This window comes from Styela clava, chromosome 11 (genome assembly GCF_964204865.1).
Source record: "Styela clava chromosome 11, kaStyClav1.hap1.2, whole genome shotgun sequence".
NCBI lineage: Eukaryota > Metazoa > Chordata > Ascidiacea > Stolidobranchia > Styelidae > Styela > Styela clava.
Window position 1 is genome coordinate 3,817,323 of NC_135260.1, and position 24,968 is coordinate 3,842,290.

General features: G+C 37.1%; 2 protein-coding genes across 2 annotated transcripts; both read left to right on the forward strand.

Annotated features, from left to right (window-relative positions):
* Window positions 1-18,615: 18,615 nt before the first annotated feature.
* Window positions 18,616-19,850, forward strand: LOC120332046 (kelch-like protein 12). Its single transcript, XM_078117987.1, has 2 exons — window positions 18,616-19,336; window positions 19,573-19,850. The coding sequence occupies exons 1-2, from the start codon at window positions 18,616-18,618 to the stop codon at window positions 19,848-19,850; spliced, it is 999 nt and encodes a 332-aa protein (XP_077974113.1).
* A 149-nt stretch (window positions 19,851-19,999) lies between these two features.
* LOC120333171 (kelch-like protein 23) lies at window positions 20,000-20,563 on the forward strand. Its single transcript, XM_078117989.1, has one exon. The coding sequence runs from the start codon at window positions 20,000-20,002 to the stop codon at window positions 20,561-20,563; it is 564 nt and encodes a 187-aa protein (XP_077974115.1).
* The last annotated feature ends 4,405 nt before the right edge of the window (window positions 20,564-24,968 follow it).

Here is a 24,968-nt window from a genome sequence, read left to right on the forward strand (position 1 = left end):
TGAGTTATTGATAAAACGTGTTTGTTATTCTGTGTGAACGCTCAGTAATCTATCTGGATGATTTATTCTATGTCTTCGGTAATTCATTTGTTGAGAGGACCAATTACTATAATAAAGTCGCTTACAACTATATATTTTCAAGTATTCGAGATTCGATTCGAAAAATATTATTCGATTCGATTCTGAAATCACAAGGTATTCGAAAATGCCCAGCCCTACGTAAAGCTGTCAAGCGTAATACAACAAGACAATGTCACATTGAATGTCATTGTAATAATTTTTTAATAAGACGACTAAGTTGAGTTCATGAATTGTCGCAGTTTTCGTGCTGTCCCATTTTTAACTTTCAAAAAATATATTGGACCCGCACAAGACTAGCAACCCTAAATTTTGTCCCGCGAGCGACATAATCTTTGCCGACCCCTAGGCAGTAGCCGATAGTCGGTCACGGCTTCTTCCACATCCGAGTCCATGAATCCAAAAACAAATGGCTGATTAATTCTATGGACTGGTGATCGGACTGTAGGCCGTGGTAGGATGAGGAATCGGAGATGAATTTTTCCGAGGTATTTTGGTGCAAGTCATCAGGCTGTAGGAATGAATGAGATGTACGAAAATCATTTTTACGAACTTTATTTTCATTATTTTGATGGGAAATGGGGTGAATTTAGGGAGTGAAATGCTATAGGGCAAGAGTACAAGGCGGTTTTTGAGGAGGTAGAACCCTGGTTTCTTTCATTTCCGACCTCTTATATGGTGAAAAGGGGGGTTTTCAGTCGTGCTACTATTACTATCAAAACAACGAAATCGCCTTTCTATCAGTAAACGGGGTAATTTTAGATATAATAAAAAAACTCGCTGAGGAACACCGAGCTCATCCATCTCATTAAAAAACACTATAAACTATGATTTGTCATCTCATTTGGTCTGTAATATATTCGTTTCTGACTTTACATTTATTTGTAGTGCCGGGGGGCGATGAAGTTGTATAAACTACTTTGGGGGGCGATGGTCAAAAAAGTTTGGGAACCACTGATCTAGTCTACAGCACCTTTTTAAAAATAAGGAAAATAAAATAAAAATAGAAGTAACAGTATATTACAATAGAATTAAATATATTTCCGGTTGCTCATTGGCGTACACTAGTGGTGACAGTATCAAACCTCTAATATAGCATTATGGGAAATCGACAAATTCAAACCACGTGATTGACCGGAGAAAACCCGAGTCTTGTGAACAAAACAAACAACCTCCGAAGCAAATGAAAACTGCAAAAGCAGGGTAAGTTTTAAACAACGAACAAAATAATTAAAGTTTGTGAAAATCGGGTTTTGTATAACAATATTAACAAATTTAATATCATTGGTTTACAAATCAGTTACCGGTACCGGTACGATATGGCTGTATTGACATCATAGCCAAAAACATTGCATATAAGGTATAACGTTAATAGCTGTTTATTGGCTTATTAGGTATGCACGATATTGGGCTTTAAAGGAGCAATACGTCAGGTTTCGAAAGTAATAGGGTACATTATTCCAAACTTTGACCCCGGTATATTTCAAGGATTATTGGGTTCGATTCGAAGTAAATCTTTGAATTGGTAAGATTGGTGACCGTACATTTGAACCCACGTACATTTGAACCCATGTGTATATCCACGGGTTCAATCTATATGCGGGTGCTAAAACCCATGGTTTGGGGTTAGTGTGGGTTCAACTATCCGAAAAACAAAAAGAAATTGCATAGGTGCAATAGCATACAGGTGCAATTGCCATGGGTTCAAATGTACGTGGGTTCAAATGTAATGGAACCGGTAAGATTATCTACTGGCTGATCTGGTGTTATGGTCGTGTACTGATGACTGAGTCGTGAAGTAACCCTGAAAAGCTCTAGGCAACATATCATGAGTGAATTGATACATGATTTTGGCTATCTCAAATGTGTGGATATCATCAAATTTAAGGATATTGGATAGTTTATAGAGTTGGCCCAGGTTCGAGGACTGTACGGAATTTGTCAAAAATTGCTTTGTTTTGTAAAGATTTAATCTTGCGGCTGTGGCTCTTCTGGAGACACGATCCCCAAACTGCTATCCCATATTGGACATATGATTGGAATAGGGCAGAATATACCAGCCTTAGGGTACACCTAGGTAGATAATTTCTAAGTTTGCGTAATATTCCTACAGCTCTTGAAAGTTTTGCTATAATAAAGTCAATATGTTTGTCCCATCTCAATTTATTGTCTATTGTAATGCCCAAATATTTGTATGACTGGACTAATTCTAGTGAGTTGCTTGCTATTTATGGTAACATTGAACAGAGCTTTGGTCTCAGGGGTGGTTGGACGAATCAGAATAGATTTTGATTTGTTCATGTTTATGGTCAATTTATTGCTAGACACCCAGTTTGCGTCCTTATTCGGTTCAATGTCAACTATTTGTTTCAGTTGCACTAAAGACTTGTAAGATTTGCTGAGTGCTGTATCGTCAGCGAACAGTTTTGTGAAAAGGGAAGAGGCATTTGGTAAATCATTAACAAAAATTAAAAATAGCAATGGGGCTAGATTTGAACCCTGCGGAACTCCACATGATATGGGTAAATATGATGATTTGGCTGTACCAATTTTGACAAATTGCAAGCGATTCGTTAAGGAGCTTTTTAGGAGCAATTTAGCAACTCTGGGTTCCTCATGAAAAACACATATCGCTGTCCCTCGCAAGTGTCAAACGTCATTTACCTAAAGCAGGGATCTCCAACACATTTTTCAGACATAAACAATGCTGGAGGCCTGTAAAGTAACAGCATCATTATTTTTGGATCAACAATTAAAGTTAAAAAATCAGCCTTTCGCTCACGACTAACAGACGAGCGTTTGCGTGCTGTCTTAATACAAACCAAAGCTAAATAAGGTCAAAAATCGAGTCTTTCATCGCTACAAAACGGTGCCAAATATCCAGCACAAGTGAATGAATATGTTTCATGTCTCGTTTTGTGGAAGTTTCAAGTATAATTTCAACAAATATATTCAGATTCCTTTTTTTTTTGTATCAATTCTGTACCTAATTTGTTGGTTTGTGGCCCGCATTGCCGATAAATTTCATAAAGTGGGCCGTGACGTATTTTGAGTTGAAGACCCTTGATTCAAAACAAAAAAGCAGGTATTATTCGAACTGGTATTGTGATACCTGATCACATCGTGCAGAACGTTTAAAGTCTGCGTTTTACATTAATCATTCCAGAAGATGATGAATAGTCCGAAATTTCCCGGGGCAAATTTTCTTGATTTAACGAGCTGTTGCAACAGTTGCTCCAAAAATTATAGAATATAAACGGTCTCATGGCTAGCCCATACTTAATGAATTTCATCAAAATATACAAGTTGTACATTATAACGTACATTTGAAGACCAATCGCCGCGTCGGGTGTTGCAGCACCTATCAACTTATTGGCGGAATATTTCGATTTTTTTGCGTCGGAAAATGTAAAATATTTACTAGGTGATATAGCGACGCCATCACGTCTTCCACGTTCTTGTTGATAAAACTTGATTGTAATTGTAATGATATCCAACAATGAATTAGCCTTGATGTTTGCTGCGGAACCCTATAAAGACGCGGGGTTCAATTTTTTTTTTTTGGTTTGGCCATTTAGTTACGTCCCATAATCAGATACCAAATGTATATATCATGGCCCTTGTTTTTTAGGAATTATCTTACCACAATCGTTACTAAACTGTTTTTCGCTGTTACAAACATGGTAAAAAATTGATAGTTTTACCCAATATTTATGCCACCCATCCAAAAAGCAATCGTATTTTTGCGCGGAGTATAAACTATCTATCGCGCCAATATTAATGCCTTTAATAATATATGTTCGTCAGTTACTTTTCTGACAGATAAAGTTGACTGTTTGAAATATAATTTCCCATCTTGCCACAATGTCGCTTTTAAAATTTTAAATATTTTCCTAATATAAGGTTAAATAAATATTCACGCGAAAGAGGAGACAAATAAAATTATTGAAAAACAGTATGCTAGTGAAACTGCAGCAAGAGCTTAAGTCAAATAGATGATATATTATTTTATACACTCCAGATTATTAGATGTTCTTGTAACTTTGATATATGCTGTTGCCCTTCATTCCATGCATGTAGTATATTTTTTTAATATATTTTGGCAATGTACACCGTGTTGAAAATTTTATCATGTACAAATAGTTGCAAGATTCTGTAGTAATTTGTATTGTAGTTCTGTTAGTTTGGTAAAATAAGTCCTGTGTAATTAGCGATATTCACATCAGGTACTCTTATAACAAAAACATTTCCTTCCAGTTTTTCCTGAGTCCGAAAAATTGAATGTCTTTGAATTTATTCTCAATTGTGGTTAAAAATGCTGTAATGCTGTGAAGTGGGCAATTGTGCTGGGTATTATTTTATCGTCAGTGGGGGCCAAATATTTGTTTAATACCTCAAGTTTCTTTTCCGTGCCAATTAGTTGTTTTTCAATATAACAATGCATTTTGTTACAGTTGCTCGGTTGGGGCTATTATAACTGTTATAAAAGATTTCCTCCTCCTGCGTTATATTGAATGGGGTGTTTAAAACGCTATTTAGAAACTTTACAATTTCGGATAAACACCTCTTTATATTGTGGTGCAGGCCAGGAATATGTGCTTTGTGTTATCGTGAGGATTCCCACAGAACTTACACACAAACATCTTCTGAGAACTGGTTGGACCGCATCTTAGGGTCATCCCTATCATTCGTATTTCGGGCGATACAATATTTTTTTATTTTGTTTTTTGCATGCCGGGTATGTGTATTTTGATTTGAGCCACCAGCATTCTTTTCTCAACATAACTGGCTGGACAGTCAATCACGTATCGGCCATCGCAATAATTATAGATACAACTTTCGATGAAATTTGAGCTGGTAACTTTGTTGTCGACATTAAAACAGAATGCAGTCATGTTTCTTGAGGATAACTGCCCAACAGGAATATCGGGACTGGAGAAGCGCGAGCGGGCAAAATTGGGTGATTAGTGGTTATCACCAGCAATCCTCTCCATTCATTCTCGCAGGTCGTATCCACTACAACAATATGCTGTCCTATTTGCAGCATGTTCTCCGAACGGAGAACAATGGAGTCCATGTTAGGAGACTACTCTTTCTGCATTTGCTATGTAGTTTATATTGAAGGGGTGTATATCCTCCCAGTTTATGGCTAGTTGTTGTGGTGGCTGTTCTTGTAGCTGCTGTTTGGATTTATAATCTTTGAGTGATAAATATAGGTCCTTGTGTCTTGCTGTTTCTCATTGGTCGCTATCGAGGTTTATTTTCTGACATATGGAGATTAAATACGCCCAACATGTAAGGATTAGGGTACTGTGGAAATTGAATTTAGGTATAGATCCATTTTTATAAATTAATTCTCGTTCCCAGTGAGTAGAGCCACTCGGTGTGCAAGAATTGATTTAGTTCTTTGCCGATAACGAGGGTCTTTAGTTTCTCCACTTGACAAGCCTCAATTTTTGATTTAACCTCCACCATGGATATACCTCCATCCTCTAATGATAATTGTATCTCAAAATTTGCTTTCGTTTTAGATGTCCGTCAACTCGTTACCCAAAATTGTTAAAAAGTTATAAACGTTCAAAAATACCAAAATTTCAAATTATTTTACTGTCCTGCCGATAGAGAGAGCAACTTCGCTCAAAGACGTCAGGGATCAAAAAGTTGAACATTTTATGGAACATTTACTTATGATATGCGCAACTTGTACTCTGTTTTTTAAACAGTTTGAATAAATTATCATGCATGAACTACAATAATGCTCAACATGCATATACAAATATTCAAATTCTTACCCGGTTTAGTAACGTTGGACTACGTCATGTTTTTCTACATCCTCGTAACATGCTTGGTAATATGATCTCTCACACCTTTCAATCATTTCATCGGAAAAAGTTGAAACCAGGTGTGTTGGCGTCAATCGTTCTCATACAAATTTTTGATCATTATTTGCAGTTAATATGTACATCGGCCATGCTAAGCAAGTTGATAATTTACTTAATGGCAGACGCTCCTTCCATCGTGGTATTTTTTGAATGACGCGATTACCTGACGATGTCATTCTTTCTCCCCAACTTGGCAACAAGAGAGAGAGAGAAGAGAAATAGATGGAAAATACCTGAACTCGACCTCCTTCTATCTATTAAACTTTTTTTTTGAATGACGTATAGATACGTCAATGGCACGGAACGGTTAGTGCCAAATCACGTATATATACGTCCTTGGCATCGAAAGTGTTAACCAGCATTCTTGACGCCAGTATTCCAAGAAGTTTTTGATCTCGCAACAAGACATAATTATGTTGTACAACAAAAAGTATGACGGAATATTTAGACAACGAAACCATTTATTAAAGTTTTAAAGAATAAGGATGAGCTGACTACGAACACATGTATATGATGTACAGTAAAAGCATGCTACAGAAACTAGAGACTAAAAGTGTTAAGGGGACCATGTAAGTTTGGAAATTTGTTTAGAACATAACCATTTTTCGGGTTGGACCAACAATTAGAACAACGTGAGAATTTTTGCTGCATATGATTGATATGGAACAATGTAGTATAATTCAACGCTCACAGCCGTCCCAGGATATAGTTTTATTACTGATTAATTAGATATTTTTGTACCAAAAATTAGACACGCATTACTTTCTATAGTAATTGTAAAAATCAAACAGGATACTATATTACCAACAAACGTAATTTTTATTTCCAATAGGCGGATCAGAATTTTTCCAACTTGTGATCGGTGTCTTAAAGACACGTCATAACGGTGTATCGCTTCGTAAGCATACTAACTGCATGCAGTAGTAGCCATCTACTTTTGAGAGCTTAGGTATGCGCTGTGCACCAGCAAATCAAGGACTTCCGCCCCGGACTTCTGTATATGCTATGTGTAACACAGCATAATTTCCACCCAAGGCTTCTGTCAATGCCATGCAGGACAAAGCACTACTTCCGCCACCACGGCTTCCGTACACACCACGTATTATACGCAGCACGACTTCCAGCGGGGAGCTCCCGATTTGTCACTTCCGCTGGTATTGGATGATATCATCAGGATTAAAAAAGCGGTCAATATTACACAGTTTTGTTGTCGGTTTCGGGCTGCCATTTGTGGTGGCTGGAGTGATGTCTTGATTTTCTAATTTTTCGAGTATCCGTTTAACATTTCCTTCCAATTTTTCCCCGAGTCCAAAAAATTGAATGTCTTTGAATTTATTTTCAATTGTGGTCAGAAATGCTGTGAAGTGGGCAATTGTGCTGGGTATTATTTTATCGTCAGCGGGGGGCAAATATTTGTTTAATACGTCAAGTTTCTTTTTCGCGCCAATTAGTTGTTTTTACAATATAACAATGCATTTTGTTACAGTTGCTCGGTTGGGGCCATTATAACTGTTATAAAAGATTTCATTCTGCGTTTTATTGAATGGGGTGTTTAAAACGCTGTTTAGAAACTTTACAATTTCAGATACACACCGCTACATTATGGTTCAGGCCTGAAATATGTGCTTTGTGTTATCGGGGGGAATCTCACAGAACTTACACACAAGCATCTTCTGAGAACCCGTTGGACCGCAGCTTAGGGTCATCCCTCTCATTCGTATTTTGGGCGATACGATATATATATATATATATATTTTTTTTTTGCATGCCGGTATGTGTATTTTGATTTGAGCCACCAGCATTCTTTTCTCAACATAACTTGCTGGACAGTCCATCCCGTATCGGCTATCGCAATAATTATGAATGCAACTTTCGATGAAATTTGAGCTGATAACTTTAATGTTGTCAACATTAAAACAGAATGCAGTCATGTTTGTTGAGGATAACTGCTCAACAGGAATATCGGGACTGGAGGAGCGCGAGCGGGCAAAACTGGGTGATTAGTGGTTATCACCGGTAATCCTCTCCATTCATTCTCGCAGGTCGGATCCACTACGACAATATGCTGTCTGTCCTATTTGCAGCATGTTCTCCAAACGGAGAACAATGGAGTCCATGTTAGGAGACTAGTCTTTCTGCATTTGCTATGTAGTTTATATTGAAGGGGTGTATATCTTCCCAGTTTATGGCTAGTTGTTGTGGTGTTTTCGTAGCTGCTGTTTGGATGCATAATCTTTGAGTGATAGATATAGGTCCTTGTGTCTTGCTGTTTCTCATTGGTCGCTATTGAGGTTTATTTTCTGAAATATGGAATTAAATACGCCCAGCATGTAGGGCAGGGTGGTCCAAGATTGGCAGCTCCGCGGGCCACAAAATTACTTTTGCATTGTTCGCGGGCCATAATAGTGCCAAGAACTTCGCTCGTTGCCTCAGCAAGCCATAACACTAGTCAATTCAGTGACATTAGTGATGCAACAATATGCCAAAAGATTTTTTGGTTAATTTTATGACGAAACAACACGAAATGCAATTTTTTGCGACCCCAGCGACCCCAATTTTTTTTTTTTGAATCCCCTCCGAATGCGACGCGGGCCACAGATAATGAAGCAGCGGGCCACATGTGACCCGCAGGCCTGGACCACCCCGATGTAGGGATTACGGGGGATTGAATTTGAGTATAGATCCTTATTTATAATATTAATTTTCGTTCCTAGTGAGTAGAGCCCTTTGGTGTGCCAGAATTGATTTAGTTCTCCGCCGATCACGAGGATCTTTAGTTTCTCCACTTGACAAGCCTCAATTTTTGGTTTAACCTCCACCATGGATATACCTCCATCCTCTAATGATAATTGTATCCCTTCGATTTCCTTGATTGTTCTCTGCGAATTGGTGGTGACTCTTGCATGGAATGTTATGATCGACTTTATCAATAAATTTATTGCAAGTATTTTTCCATGCCACGTGAGTCGTCTAAGTTTTATAGAATTAGCGTTAGGGTTAGCTTGGTTTTCATTTCATCCCATATCTTTTCTACCTTCTTTTGTCCGAATTGTATTCCAAGTATTTTTACTGTTTCTTTTATATATTTATTGTATGGAGATTTAGATATTAAATTATGGGATGGTTTCGTGATGCAGAGTATTTCGGTTTTTTCTTGGTTAATTTGTTCTACAGATGCCAATTGAAAATTATTAAGTTCGTGAAAGATTTGTGCTATTGAGTTTGGGTCCCTTACTGCAAACGTGACGTCACCCGCGAATTGGTCCATTTTGTATTCTTTTCGTCCTAATTTTATTCCGCATATGCTTGGATTCCCGAGTACTGATCTTGATAGTGGTTCAGCTTTTTTCAATTTTCAGCTTTCACCATAGGTCAGAGATGAGGTTTATTATATTATAACAACATCCACTATAAGCATGTTTTAATATATTATCAAAGGTAAAGGAAAGCTGATAAAACGTCATATTCATAGGCAAACCATTCAAATCGCTTAAGGATGCGGAATAAAATTAGGACGAAAAGAATACAAAATGGACCAATTCGAATTTTCAGCTTTCCCAATGTTTCAATTTAGCTTCTAAACTCTGGTATTTAAAAATAATGAAATATAAAATTTCATTCACGGAAAGAACTGTCTTGAGCTCATTGTTACATCACAATTCTGATATGCCAGTCACGTGTATTATTTTTATGGTATCGGTAACCATGCACGTCGCTTGTCATTGTGTTGACCGCGTGGAATGTCGTCTTAGTGGATTAAAATAACCAAAAATGGGTGTCTATTTGGTAATGTAAATTGTAATAGACGACGCAATGAAAAAGCTCGCTTCTCGACATTAGATTATTCAATAACTAGAGAAAATGTGACTTCATCTCGAGGCACCATTTACCGCGAACGAAGCATTGTGTGCACATTTGAGTAAAAAGTTGTATATTGCGAGAGATACCGAAGGCCAGCTAGGATGTTGTGTTTGCGACGGACAGCGGACGCCTTTTCTGCTACAATTCGCGACAAGGCACTTGTGCGAGCGAGGATATTTGGCACTGACGGTTATCAGTAAGCTCGCAATCGCCTCGATACCCGTGACAACTTGCGTATTGCGTTAAGTAAAATAAAGCTGTGTATTGAAGATATAATGAAAAGGATATTTCAGTTTCATCAATCTCACTGAGTCAATGGACTGTTTCTAATAAATAGTTGTCTGTATTTGAGTCAAACTGTACTAACATTAAAAACACATTTTGCGGTATTTAGGATTGGGTCGCGAGTATTCATAAAACTCAGATTTGGGTCGCGCTCGAAAAAGTTTAAGAACCACTGTTATATGAGGTCACCAAAGAAATATTTTGACAATGCCAACAGCATTATTTAAAATTTGCAAAGATATACTCAGATAAAGCAACGTCAGATTTTGCAAAATTAGTATCGGAATCAAGCCTATTAACTGGAAATGTAATAATATAATTGAGAAATATAAGCATCGAGGTAAAAATAAATGCTTGTTTAAATGGATTAGTTCTTGGAACGAATGGTAACAGGGATCATATTTCAGAATTTCATACCTATGGACTTGATGGAGTTTTGAGTACGATTAAATAATTAATCCGCCATAGCGGAATAGAGCTCAATCGGTTTCGCACATGCTTTGACTTGTCATCACTTAGATTCGTTTGTCCTAGACACGACCAATGATATACAGGATGTTCTCGAAGTCCTGTTACAATTTTGTTATGAAGTCAGTTCCTAATATACCTTTAATTTAATCAGTGTTTATTTATTAACATATAGAATTCTTAATATCTGTTCAGGTGTGGAGAAAATGGCGGACATTTTGGAGGAAAGAATATTAGAGAAACTAAGAAATCAAACAGGTGAGAGCAAAAACTCACATTCTGAATGTTTTACATCGACGATTTTTTTTTTATTTTTTCTGGGAGGTGGATGGAACCTAAGTATTTCCCCCCAATTTCCGAGATATTTCGCATTCTAGCTATTAGTTGGAATCGCTTGCGTTTATTTTTATAATTTGTAACAATTCTCTCGTGGTCCCGCACTTAAACAACCTCTGAGCGTACTGTGTCGACTTTTAAGTGTACGGTAGCGGATGTTGATCGAATGATTGTTCTTAGACTCGTATATCAGTAGTGAATTTTACATTTCATAGTGGGGGTACCGAACTTAAGGGGATTACGCCGCTGAGATGGTGTTAAGTCAAGGTACAAAATTTGTAAATGCTTTGTTCAACTAGGCGGGCATATAAACGTGTATTGAATGAAGTAAAATGTTAATACACACTGATCAAGATAAAACTAACCCGGTTAAGATATATTGAGAATTTGATATGTTACAAATACATTTTTACAGCCCTCATATATAACAAATGTATCTTTTTACTCACTTATTTTTTAATTCATTAACAATATCTAATCATTTATTAAATAATAATTCATTCTTGTAAATTTCAAATATTGAAAAAATAAATATTAAAAGATGTTATATTTAATAGAATCAGATTCGGAACATTCCGATTCGAAAATAAAGTAATGCTCAAATGTACATCCCTCGGCCCCACGAAGCTCCCGGAACTTACAGGGGTGGTAGCATAGAAGTAATAGATCAACTGTAATCAATCATTCTCATAATACTTTTTTCACGGTCCATTTATTGCTACTGTCGTCACATGTGACCCGCCGAAGGTTTCCGAGTGGCCCGCGCGATATTATTCGAATCTCATTGTTTTTCATAAATCTGACCCATTATTGAAACCTCTAATAAAAAGTTATTCCTCGTCGTTTAAACGCGCGAGAAGCACCACCCAGCTATCGGGAGCTTTTATTTTTATGTCTCTTTGTGGACGTAATCGATGGAGAGAGATGTTTGAATTTATTTTTATCGTCTGCCATGTATTTCAATCTGATTTCCTGTCTTTTTTCTGCGAAGCTAGAAGATGCAGTTTTTATGACCTCAATATTTGACAGCACTTCCTTGCGCGAGCAAGTTTTTTCACAGATGAATCATGTCAAATCCCCCATGAGATCGCTGATTTCGTTAATGCATTCTGGATAAAAGCGGCGTCATACTTGACATTGAAATATATATGCGTAGTAAAAACTTTTGACTTTACTGTATCTTCGTATTTTTATTGTGCTTATAATTTTGATTTGCGGGATTTGTTTGTTTTTCATTAATCTGCAGTCGGCGTAGTGAAAACTACAACATAACCACCATGTCAAGTGGCCCGCGCGATAATTCGTGAACTAAATGTGGCCCTTCGGCCAAAAAGGTTGGACCACTCTGCACTAAAGAATGCGTTTCATTTACTTAACATCTACTGAATAGCGTTTCATCACTTAAAGACATTCTCATAGAATTCGGTTCCTAACTGAAAGAGTGAAAAACCAGTGTAAATTACATTCTAACATGGATATTCATCCTGATATTTTACATGATGCTTGTAGACCTTATTCATACGAAAACATTTGAGCTCAATTTTGATATGATTGCTTTTTTATACCTACTTTGTTGCTCCGAACTTTAACACTCGAACAATTTGACTATTGCAGACGTTTTGATGTACCTATATATATTGATGTACATATTTTAAGTAACCAATGTCATACACTCACATGAAAACTTTCTCTTATTATTTTAGTCATCAATCAAAAATGTTAAATTCGTTAATATCATAATTGATCAAGCAAGTAATTTGTCTGAATTTATATCTAGGTATATTTAATTAATGCTTATATCATCCCGAACGCTTGTCAACTAAATTATTCTTTCATTGAAAGTTATTGATGGTTTCGGACAAGCTTACAATATCACATCCTAGATGTCTTATCACATCTAAAGCCCTTGTCTTTCACGTTATAAATATCGAGTGGTACTGGTAACTGATCTCGATGTCCACATGAGCGTATTGGTACCAGTTGCTATACAGTCTATAGCGAGAATTTGTTGCTTATAATTATATTTTGTCGTGTTATTGTTTTCTGTTTGACAAAACAAATAAACTCTCTACTTAAAATATGAGAAATCTTTTGAGATGTTCAAGACTTGAATAGCAAAACGTAATAAATAATATATCAAACATACTTTCACATAAAAAATTTTATTCAAATTAATAATCGAAAAAATTTGAAAGAAACTTTAAAGAATTATTTACAATGTTTAGTTGAATTTAATTAGCTGATTTTGATTTAAATAAAATTTGGCATACGACTCGATCCCTCTGCATAGAGAAATTTCGTTAATTTTAGTCTCTCTATGCAGAGTGATCCCAGTCGTACGTCAAATTTAAATTAAATCACAATCACTTTGCACGATAACATAAAACATGTTTCTTCATGTTTTATGTAAACTATTCTGTTATTCGTTTTTCATACCTTGATTTAAAGCTCCCGACGAACACAAACGTATTTCAGGCAACACTGTACTACAAGATAATAAATATGCAGATGTATTTCATAACGTTAGCCTCCGAACTGTGCCTCCGTTTTTGACTTTTTGAATTTCATTGAATGTTACATCTGGGGCGCGAAGTTCCGAGAGAAGATTGTTCCATTGAGCGTTGACTGTTTTTACAATACGGCGTGCTCTTTTCCGAAATTTTGATCCGTCATCGATTCCTCATTCATGCAATAAAACACCAGATGCATGCACAATTTCATGAATCAAAACTTCCAATATCTTTTCAAGGTTTATCATCGCCGATTTCATAAATAATTTCTATTTAATTCTATATTCCCTGACGTCAATACCGGTATACCCCTCGCATCTTTATTTAGGTTGATAGTAATTAACAGAGGCTCAATTGCTACAATAAACATATAAATACTCGGCGAATTTCAAATTTTAGTGGTTTCTGATTTCATCCAGCTCGCTGATTGCGTACCGGCACCCTACTGCCAGATTTACGGTAATTTGACACGCTCAGTCATATTTTGTCGTCTACATTCTGACAAGCCTCGACCGTATTTCGTCACCCCTAATCTGACACCACTACCAACCGTATTCAGTCACCCCTGCCCTGACCCCACGCAACGACCGTATTTCGCCACCCCTAATTTGACTCGACGACCCTATTTCGTCACGCCAATTTTGACACACAAGACACGTCATATCGATGTATCGCTTCGTAAGCATACTACTGAATGCAGTAGTATCCATCTACTTTTGGGAGCTTAGGTATGCGCCGTGCACCAGCAGAGCAAAGACTTCCGCCCCGGACTTCTGTATATGCTATGTGTAACACAGCATAATTTCCACCCAAGGGTTCTGTCCATGTCATGCAGGACAAAGCACTATCTCCGCCACCACGGCTTTCGTACATACCACGTATTACGCAGCACGACTTCCACCGTGGAGCTCCCGGTTCATCACTTCCGCTGGTCTTGGATGGTATCATCAAGAATAAAAGAGCGGACAATATTACACAGTTTTGTTGTCGGTTACGGGCTGCCATTTGTGGTGGCGGGAGTGATGTCTTGATTTTCTAATTTTTCGAGTATTCGTTTAACGTTTCCTTCCAGTTTTTCTTAGTCCGAAAAATTGAATGTCTTTGAATTTATTTTCAATTGTGGTCAAAAATGCTGTGAAGTGGGCAATTGTGCTGGGTATTATTTTATTGTCAGTGGGGGCCAAATATTTGTTTAATACGTCAAGTTTATTTTCTGTGCCAATTAGTTGTTTTTTCAATATAATAATGCATTTTGTTACTCGGTTGGGGCCATCATAACTGTTATAAAAGATTTCCTTCTGCGTTATATTGAATTGGGTGTTTAAAACGCTGTTTAGAAACTTTACAATTTCAGATTCACACCTCTGCATTATGGTGCAGGCCAGGAATATGTGCTTTGTGTTATCGGTCGGATTTTCACTGAACTTACACACAAGCATCTTCTGAGAACCCGTTGGACCGCATCTTAGGGTCATCCCTCTCATTCGTATTTCGGGCGATACGATATTTTTTTTTGCATGCCGGGTATGTGTATTTTGCTTTGAGCCACCAGCATTCTTTTCTCAACATAACTGGCTGGACAGTCAATCCCGTATCGGCCATCGCAATAATTATGGATGCAACTTTCGATGAAATTTGAGCTGGTAACTTTGTTGTCAACATTAAAACAGAATGCAGTCATGTTTGTTGAGGATAACTGCCCAACAGGAATATCGGAAATAATCGGAACTGGAGGAGCGCGAGCAGGCAAAATTGGGTGATTAGTGGTTATCACCGGTAATCCTCTCCTTTTATTCTTGCAGGCCGGATCCACTACAACAATATGCTGTCCTATTTGCAGCCTGTTCTCCAAACGGAGAACAATGGAGTCCATGTTAGGAGACCAGTTTTTGTGCATTTGATATGCAGTTTGTATTGAAGGGGTGTATATCCTCCAAGTTGATGATGGCTAGTTGTTGTGGTGGCTGTTCTTGTAGCTCCTGTTTGGATGTGTAATCTTTGAGTGATAGATAAGGGCTTGTGTCTTGCTGTTTCTCATTGGTCGCTATTGAGGTTTATTTTCTGAAATATAGAGATTAAATACGCTCAGCATGTAAGGATTACGGTAATGTGGGGGATTGAATTTGAGTATAGATCCTTATTTATAATATTAATTTTCGTTCCTAGTGAGTAGAGCCCTTTGGTGTGCCAGAATTGATTTTGTGCTCGATGACGAGGATCTTTAGTTTCTCCACTTGACAAGCCTCAATTTTTGATTTAACCTCCACCATGGATATACCTCCATCCTCTAATGCAGTGGTTCCCAACCTGGGGGTCGCGGAGGGTTTCTAGGGGAGTCGCGAAGGCCTTGCAAAACAGTACAAAAGTTTAGGGTAAATCTTGTTAATAGAAGTCTAGAATGAGTTATTTCCACTAGCTGTCGTGAGACCCCAGAATGTCGCTTCTTGTTTGGAAACCAAGCAAGCGGCGCGAGATGTTTATGGTATGTTAACCATTGTGACGTCACACGAACGCGTCTGCATTTCCGCGCATCGCAATGCGGAAAACACGCGGGCTTCAAAGCAATGCTGTGAAACACCGGGATTTTGATACCAAGGTGTATACTGGAGGGAAGGCTTGTAGTCCATGTTGTTTCATCGTGAAGATTATCATACATACTGCAGTAACGTTATAATCCCGTTATTTTTGTTACAATGGCGAAGAAGCGACAATATGAAAATGAAGTTATGAAATCTGAAGCTGCCGCAAAACCATGGCGGGATTTTCAAACCATGGCCGCTATGGCCAAACCCATGAGGTTTAGTCAAACCCATGGCGATTGACTCTTTGGCTGCCACAAACCAATGGCGAGATGCCGTTACTACGGCAGCAAATTGAAAACCAAAGGCGAGTGAAATTTTGCTGCCGTAACCACGCCATGTCGGCTGTAGTGGCAAGGCTGCCCCTGATGGTGATAAATATTGGGTAAGTTGGGACATTTTTCGGCACTCCTGAAGTATGCGCACCAAGATGGCGCACAACATGAACTCAGGCTGTGTACCAGGTCAGGGTTCAGGTTATGCGGCATCTTGGTGCGCATACTTCAGAAGTGCCGAAAAATGTCTTCTTTATTTAGGTTGATAGTAATTAACAGAGGCTCAATTGCTACAATAAACATATAAATACTCGGCGAATTTCAAATTTTAGTGGTTTTTGATTTCATCCAGCTCGCTGATTTCGTACCGGCACCCTACTGTTTTGATATTTTGTGTTTTGATTTGAGCCACCAGCATTCTTTTCTCAACATAACTGCCTGTACAGTCACCCCCGTATCGGCCATCGCAATAATTATAGATGCTACTTTCGATGAAATTTGAGCTGGTAACTTTGTTGTTAACATTAAAACAGAATGCAGTCATGTTTGTTGAGGATAGCTGCCCAACAGGAATCATGAATGGCTAATCTGTGTCATAATTTGGGATTATGGCTAAATTAAATGTATTTTGGGGGGTAAATAGTATTTCATAGTGGTCTGCATGTGAACAAAACCAATTTCAAATCTCAAAATGTTCGAGTTTAAATTATCCATGCTTGATCCGAGTGTTCTTAATTACGGTGACGTCATCATATTTTTTTGATGCATAATTTTTATTTTGCAACAAGGTGAATTTTATTTGTATGAGTATTTCAAAGCTTAAAAATAAACAAAGAATCTGTTGTTAGTTGAATACGAAGTATTTAGAACGCGCGAGCAACGTTCTCCGGCTCATAATAAACAAACAAAGATACCAGACAGCACGCAATCAAATGCTCTTCAATAAAACGAATATCACTTCACTTACAAATCCCAGTCTTGTTTTATTTTGAAGGTGAGGTAAAGCTCTTCTAAAAGAGAACTCTTTCTCTCGCATATCAATCACGTGTCGACCGAAGCGTTAAAGGTGAGAAACTTTTTCTCGAAATTTTTTAAAATTTCTCTCTTCTTACCAGCAGACGGCCGTACACATTTGAACCACAAAATTTGAGCGCGTTTTAGCGGAAAGCGACGAAAATGAGATTTTTAAGGACACATTAATGATGTTTTCGGCATTTTTGGTTGGTGAAATATTAAAAAAATTATAGAGGGGTGCCAAAATGACCCAGGAACACCCGAGATCATTAGATTAAATGATTCTCATACTATGTGATCTATTACATTGTTACAATAATAGAATGCGCTGTCATTGTAGGCTCGTTTGAAACTACTCCTTTTCAAATGATTTCCGAGAATTCGAGACACCTGGTATGTGACATCACAATGAACAGTGGCAAGCAAACTACACATTAAGCATGAAACGAGCATTCTAGCTATGTGTTAGAAAATATGAGTCGAAGCCATGATTTGAAATCGTAATGTTGCGAGTGCTAGACAATGAGAAATTTAACTGCATAAATGGTCTTGTAGCATCCATTACTTTTCTCAGAGATGAGTGTTCTTTATTACATAGTGAGTGCACATAATGCATCCACCATCATTGTTTATAGTTTCTGTAGTTCTTAGTATTCCAGTGGTTGGCTGTAACTCCACTCAGAGATGAATCCCTTTCACTAATAAGTGAGCGCACGTGATAAGGCGCATATTTCACCACCAAAATTCTGGATAGAATCAGTCTATCCGTGCACTCATCAAAATTCTGAGTAGTTTCTGTAGCTCTTGGCGATTCTGCTAACAACTCCAACGGTCGCTTTGCTCTGAGATGGGTCTGTTCTACTACCGAGTAAGTGTGGATAATATACTACTAAGCATTAGTATATTTGGCAAAGAAGTCGGGTTTGTCCATTATTTAATAGCCAGCTTCGTCTCCAATCCGAGAGATACAATGCAATATGTGGCTATTCGAAATAAGTAAAAGTTGAGAAATTAGGATGCAGTGTACAGGATAGGATTTTCATATGTATACATCAAATGGGAAAGTGCAATCTTATGGCGAATGAATGTTTGATTATTGCTGCACCAGGAAATATTTATAACAAATTAGTATTCGACTCATTTGTAACCTTGAATGTTGTTTCAATCCTCTATGTTTTGGTTGCAAAATTAAAATTATTCAATACTACAACTATTTAACTACGGTAATATACAAATATCACAGAATCTAGTTTGGTAAACATCTTGCTGGCATCTACACTTATTATTGAAGCATTGCCATTTGTAAATCTCTTTCAAGATACAGAATATGGATGATTTTAAAAAATCTGCAAAGATTACCCACTCATTGAATGTACTTTCATCATTCAATGAGCTAAAACAATCTGACTGCATTTGTAACTTCACAATCAAAGTTGGTGACAAATCTTTCAAAGTCCATCGAGACCTACTTGGCGCGGTATCAAAGTATTTCAAAGGCATGTTTTCAAGTAACATGGTTGAGGCTCGGAATGGTTTTGTCGTTATGAAAGACATCTGTGCTGATGCTGTAGGGCAGTGTGTAGATTTCATGTATACTGGTGAAGCAAATCCTACTATGGAATCTGTTGAAAATACTTTGTATGCTTCTCACTTAATGCAGCTTGATGTATTATCAAGTATATGCTTTGATTTCATGGAAAATAATCTGTCAGTGCAGCATTGCCTTCTAGTGGGCAGGTTGGCAAGGCTTTATGATCGAACAGAGCTAGAAACCATTGCTGAGCGATTTATTGTGGATAATTTTGAATCTCTGATTTTGGGTGAAGATTTTTTTCACCTGAGCAAAGAAAAACTCATATTTTATGGGCAAAAGTTGAATAAAAAGCATGAGGTAGTTTGGCATGCTGTAAGAAGATGGATTTCAAACAAAGGTGAAAAGATTGGATCAGAATTAATGGAGACTTTGCATTTCGGAGAGTTTCCCTATAAGTTTTTGCTCACAGATCTGCTAACTGATTCTTTGGTCAAAAGTTCTTCAGATGCGAAAAGTTTTTTCGTCAAAATATTGCTTTCGAATATCAATGGGTTGAAAGAAAATTTGTCTCTCGACACTTTATTTATTTTGAGGAAGATTAATCGGATTGAAAACAAAGTTTGCTCAGAGAATGTCAAAAATTTATGGCTCAGAATTTTGAACAGATTGTACCGATGGATGAATTTATCGAGTTGGAAAAAGATGAAATTTTTTTCTTGTTCAAATCTCTGGAAACAAAATATTCTTCAGAGAAAATTAAATGGGAAGCTGCATTGAAATGGGCCAAACAAAGTCGTCGTCATCAGAAATTATTTCCAGACTTGTTTGAGCTGATTAAACTTCAGGATTTTTCTGGGGATTTTATTCGGCAAACGGTCAGAAATGAACCTTTAGTTGAAGAGTCACATAAGTGTAAAGATTTATTGCTTGATGTTCTCTGTGCCAGAACTGAGGTTAAAAAATATGTTCCACATATTGCTGTCTCATCAGATACTGGTATAAAGACTCTGAATTTCCAAACAAATTAATGGTCTAGTTTGCAGTCAGATTATGATGTTGGCATTCATCTTGTCAATGTTGAGGGACGATTGTATGCTTCAGACGGGTGTGAATTGTCTTTGCTACAAAATGGTCGATGGATTAAGAAGTCCAAGATTGAAAGGAAGACTGGGATAAGATGATTTATCTTAAGGGTAGGATTTATATTATTAACTGTGATCAGCATACAGTGCAATATGACATTGCCAAAGACAGATGGGATAAGACTTTGCCTTTATGTCGTCTTGGTCCAGGTTTTCATGTTGCTGCCTCTGATGATTTTATATATGCGATGGGAGGTGGGTCAACATGGAGAGAAGCAAAAGTATACGATCCTGGAACAAAGAAATGGTCTTCCCTGCCACAGATGATTCATGGAACAGCAGGTGGAGCAGCAGTCGTTTTTCAAAGTATGGTTTATTTACTGGGGGGTATTGATGGGGAGCACTTTCACAACCTTGTTCAATGTTATAACCCTGTTGTACGCGCATGGACAGAAATTGTAAAAATGAAGATGATTAGAAGTTATTTCAGCGCATGTGTTGTTGATAATAAAATGCATCCAGTGGGTGGGGCAGAAGTTAAAGGCCTGACTAAGGATTCTATTGAAACATTCAGTGAACAAACTGGTGAATGGGAAATAGTCTGTGAAATGGATCGACCTAAGTTGGATTGGGTTCAATGCTGTAGCTTTGCTCGATAGATGTTCAATGAATGATAAAAGTTGATGATGAGGAAATATTCCTGCTTCATGTAAATACTGACTGTATTAACTGTTGGGTCATCGCCTGGTGTTGATTTATCTTCAATGATAGATGTTCGAATATTCTAGCTGTGTCAATCACAATAATTTCTCATTTCATTCATTTTATAGTTCATGTTTTCAATTCATTAAATCTATATGCCAGACGAGAGTTGGCATATGGCCGTAGTTTGCTCAATGATTAAGCCGTCTCATTGGCTTTCTTCTCCCCCAAGATAAAAATGTAATCCCTATTTCATAGGTGAGCCGTAGAATCTGGTACTAACTCTTATTAACTTTTCTTTTCGGTCATTGGTGGTGATTGAACTTCAGTAAACCTTCCCAGATAGATGTATGAATATTCTAGCTGTATCAATCACGATAATCTCTCATTTCATCCGTTCTATAGTTCATTTTTTTAATTCGTTAAATCTACATGCCAGACGAGAGACTGATTTGCCATATGATTAAGCCGTTTTAATACCTTTTCTATCCCCCGGGATAAAAATGTAAACTCTAAATATTCCCAACAAGCAACCTATCTAAAGGTGAACAGTAGCAGTAACATTTGTCACCCTGTCTAACACAATTTGGTAGAAGTGTTGGGCATGAGTTTAATTACATCGGTTTCGAACCTCATTGCCATGGTATTGCAGAATGCAAAGTGAAGCCCATAAGCTTACGATCAGCCATATTATTAGACACGTAGTGGACATAACGATCGTTTCAATATTATGTTGTTGTTCTTGTTCTTTGACACGTTTTTAAAAAGTCGCTTTTCTCTTTGATTACTGGACTAATTGCTTTGAAATTTTCAGTGGTTGAAGATGAAATTTTTCTCCAGAAGGCTATTACTTTTATTTATTTCAAATATTTCTGTTAGCTCTGTAAGATTTGTTTTTGTTTGCTATGACGTCATTAAACGTTCTGCGGATATCGGACGCCATTTTGTGTCCAACGGACCATCTTGCAATTTCAATTCACGCTGTCACAAGACAGGACCTTCTAAAGATAGAGAAGTTCTGGTACCGTAACACAGCGCGGTGACACTGAACTAACTCGTAGCTGTCAAAAGCTTGAAAATCCATACAAATATGAGAAATAAAAAGATGAAACTTGGCAGGTAGGTAGAGTTGTGTTTCTTTTAACCATATTTGAAAGTTTCGCGTTTCTACATTTGAAGGAGGGGGAATAGGGGGTGTGCATTTCCAATACGTCGATAATATCTTTGTCAACCAATTTGCGGCCACCGTGTTTTCGTCTGTTTGATTGCTGTGATGGGGTGCTTTGTTTATAATTTAACGAGTTTTGTTCGAAATAACCGTGTTCTTGAAATATATGACGGTCAGAAATGCAATTAGAAGCCCAATGTTTTCACGCTGTCACAAGACCAACAATTGTCAACCAATTTGCGACCACCGTGTTTTGTCTGTTTGATTGCTGTATGGCTGCGTATGCGATAGTCTCGACGCAGCAGAAACGGTGATCAAGGCTTGAAATCCGTGGTCGCACACTGGTCGTTCGGTCGCAAATACGTCTTTCGAGTGCCGTACTTTGGGGATTTGTATAGCTTTAACCCTTTGTCGTAGAAAGTTAATACGAGGTTTAGCGTGTAGAATAAATGCCGCCAATGCACCCACGGTGAAAAAATTAACGGGTTAGATATATTGGTTTTTGTTTTATAGCGGTTTGAATGAAATTGTCCGCAGACTGGCTACACCACCCTAGGCCTGGTGAGTTGTCCGTGTAGTCGAATTGTCCATCAGCCCTAAACGGCTATGACAGTCACTGTACCAAAAATTGTACCCCGATTCGGCTGGTATTAAGTTGACGCATGTTATTTAGTAACGTTTTTATGTGAAATGTTTGACTGTGGTTCGGTACCTGATCCGATAATACGGTACATAATTGACTCATATCACGAGATATTTCAACTGATGTTTCAATTGTCACAGGACCTAAAATATCTATGACAGTCCCTGTACCGTCACGGTACCCCAATACAGGTACTGGTAAGTCACCGCCGGTATGTTAGTCGTTGGTCACCGCATATGATTTTTGGGGAATTGTTCTGCGTGTCCATATATTTGAGCATTGCTCTCTTGTTTTTCCTTCAACTTTCCCTTTATTTGCAATATTTTATTATATACAGTAAAAGTTAATATTACTTAATTGAGAGAATTTGAAAATTTTCCATGAAATTCAATGACTGCTGCAAAAAATTTTGTGTCAAAATAATCAACTTTTCTAATTTGATCTAAAAATATAAAACTCTCTGATCAAAACTCTCTTCTTGGGAAAATGATTTATTTTTAGGCTTGTAATGCCACTTTGGAATTTGCTTTGTGTGGATATTTTTTACAGTTATCCTCATATCGTTATTATTAGTTGAGAGAAATTAAAATGACAGCTGCAAATTGGATTAAAATAAACTACTTATGTATTTTGATCTAAAAAATATAAAAATCCATGATTTCTGACTTTTTATTGGCATTTAATTTCTTTATGTGGATTTTTAACAGTAATCTTCACGGTATATTTCAGTCATTTTAAGTCATTCCATTCCGCAGCAGATGAGTCGAATACCTGACTTTTTTTTATTGCTGTCGTAATATATATATATATAATTTGACTGTTCCAAATTGTAATTCTGTTGGGTGAAATTGCAGAGATTTTACGTTCGACTCCAAACTTGAAAAAACATTTCAAGGGTCTGGCTCTGAGATTATGCAAATGTGAACTCCGGTTACAGACTTGAGAAATATTTCAACTCCAGCTCGAGCTCAAAAAAAAAAGAAATATTGACAATATAAACTAAAAACTATGTAAATACAACACGTGAGCATGTCCAACATTCAAAAGTCTGCCTCCACAGACACACATTGTGTTTATATATTTCGCCGGATGAGAACAGAAGGGGCCTAAGTCACATTTTTGCAAAATTGATATTTGATATTTACATATTAATATTCCTGAGTAAGTTAAAATTACTTTACCTAATTTGAATGCTGAAACTTTTTAATCTAAATTGCACGGATAAATTATATATATTAGGGCTGTAAATTTGAAAATTTGACACACATATTAATAAACTCCCTTTTGATATTTTGGAAGAATGAAGAAGTCGCTCATAACATGCGCGATTGTTTTTTGCTGCAATCATCGATTGTTTTCGTAGCAATGCGTGTTTTTTAGTCAGACCGTAACATCTATACCTTTTTGTCTTTGTGCGGAATTGTGAGTTCAGTATGAAAACAAACAGGCCCTTTCAGCCCCACATATTTACTGTCAAAATGGACATAGGCCCATTCTATGCCAAAGTTTAGAATCAAGTGGTCCCAAACAACATGAAAAAATAAATATGATTGTCCTGATTGGCTGAAACAAATATTCATTGTGATGGAAACAACTGATAAAGCATATTGCAGTTATACTTATGAGCACATGCTACAAGAAACAGGTGACCAGAGGTAGCTTACCCTGGAAAGTTAGATATTAAATGAGATAGGAGTCTTGGTATATTGAATAGCAGGCTTTAAGTATAACTACATATTAATTTAAATATTTTAATATTAAATTGTGTGGAAACAGGAAAAGAAGTTTATCTCCCTGCTACATATTTCGATAATGAATAGCGTGAATACAGTAATAGTTTACCATATAAAGATAAGACGCTGTTAAAAGGAGTGATCGTTTTACACTGTTACACTGTATTGACAATCGAACAACTTCAGTACCAAAAAATGCTTTAAAACTTGATATCGATGATGAGGAAAAATAAATTATTCTTGTTGAAGCTAAAAATTCTCAAAACGAAGACCGGAATGAAAATTTATCAGATGAATCTTTTGAATCTTATAATGATGATTCAGATAAAGATCCAACTCTTAATTATGAGAAGGAAAAGTCTCAGTCTATGCCAGGGGTGGCCAACCTTTCACATACCATGCGCCACGTTTTAAACATAATGTTTCAGATGCGCCGTAAATCTCTTGTATTCCCACGCCTAATGTCCGCTTCTTGTTGAAATTATATAAATTTATAATACACACATATATATACACACGTATATATAGTTTTTACAATTTACAACTTCACATGAATAGAAATTAAGCAAGGAAGTATAATAAATAAAACTGATCAATTTTATTTAAGTACCGCCTTTATGAGACTTTTGCTGCTGTTTTACTTTCGCCAGTTTTTTATTCTTGGAGTTAACTTTGTTACTGAGAGGAGCAGTGCATTCTTCAAATTTAAATCTGTAAGTCTTGACCTCGCTTTGCTTTTAATTAGTTTCAAGGCAGAAAATGTTTGTTCACATCTATATGTCGTTCCGAAACGACATATAAAACCCTGGGCAAATTTT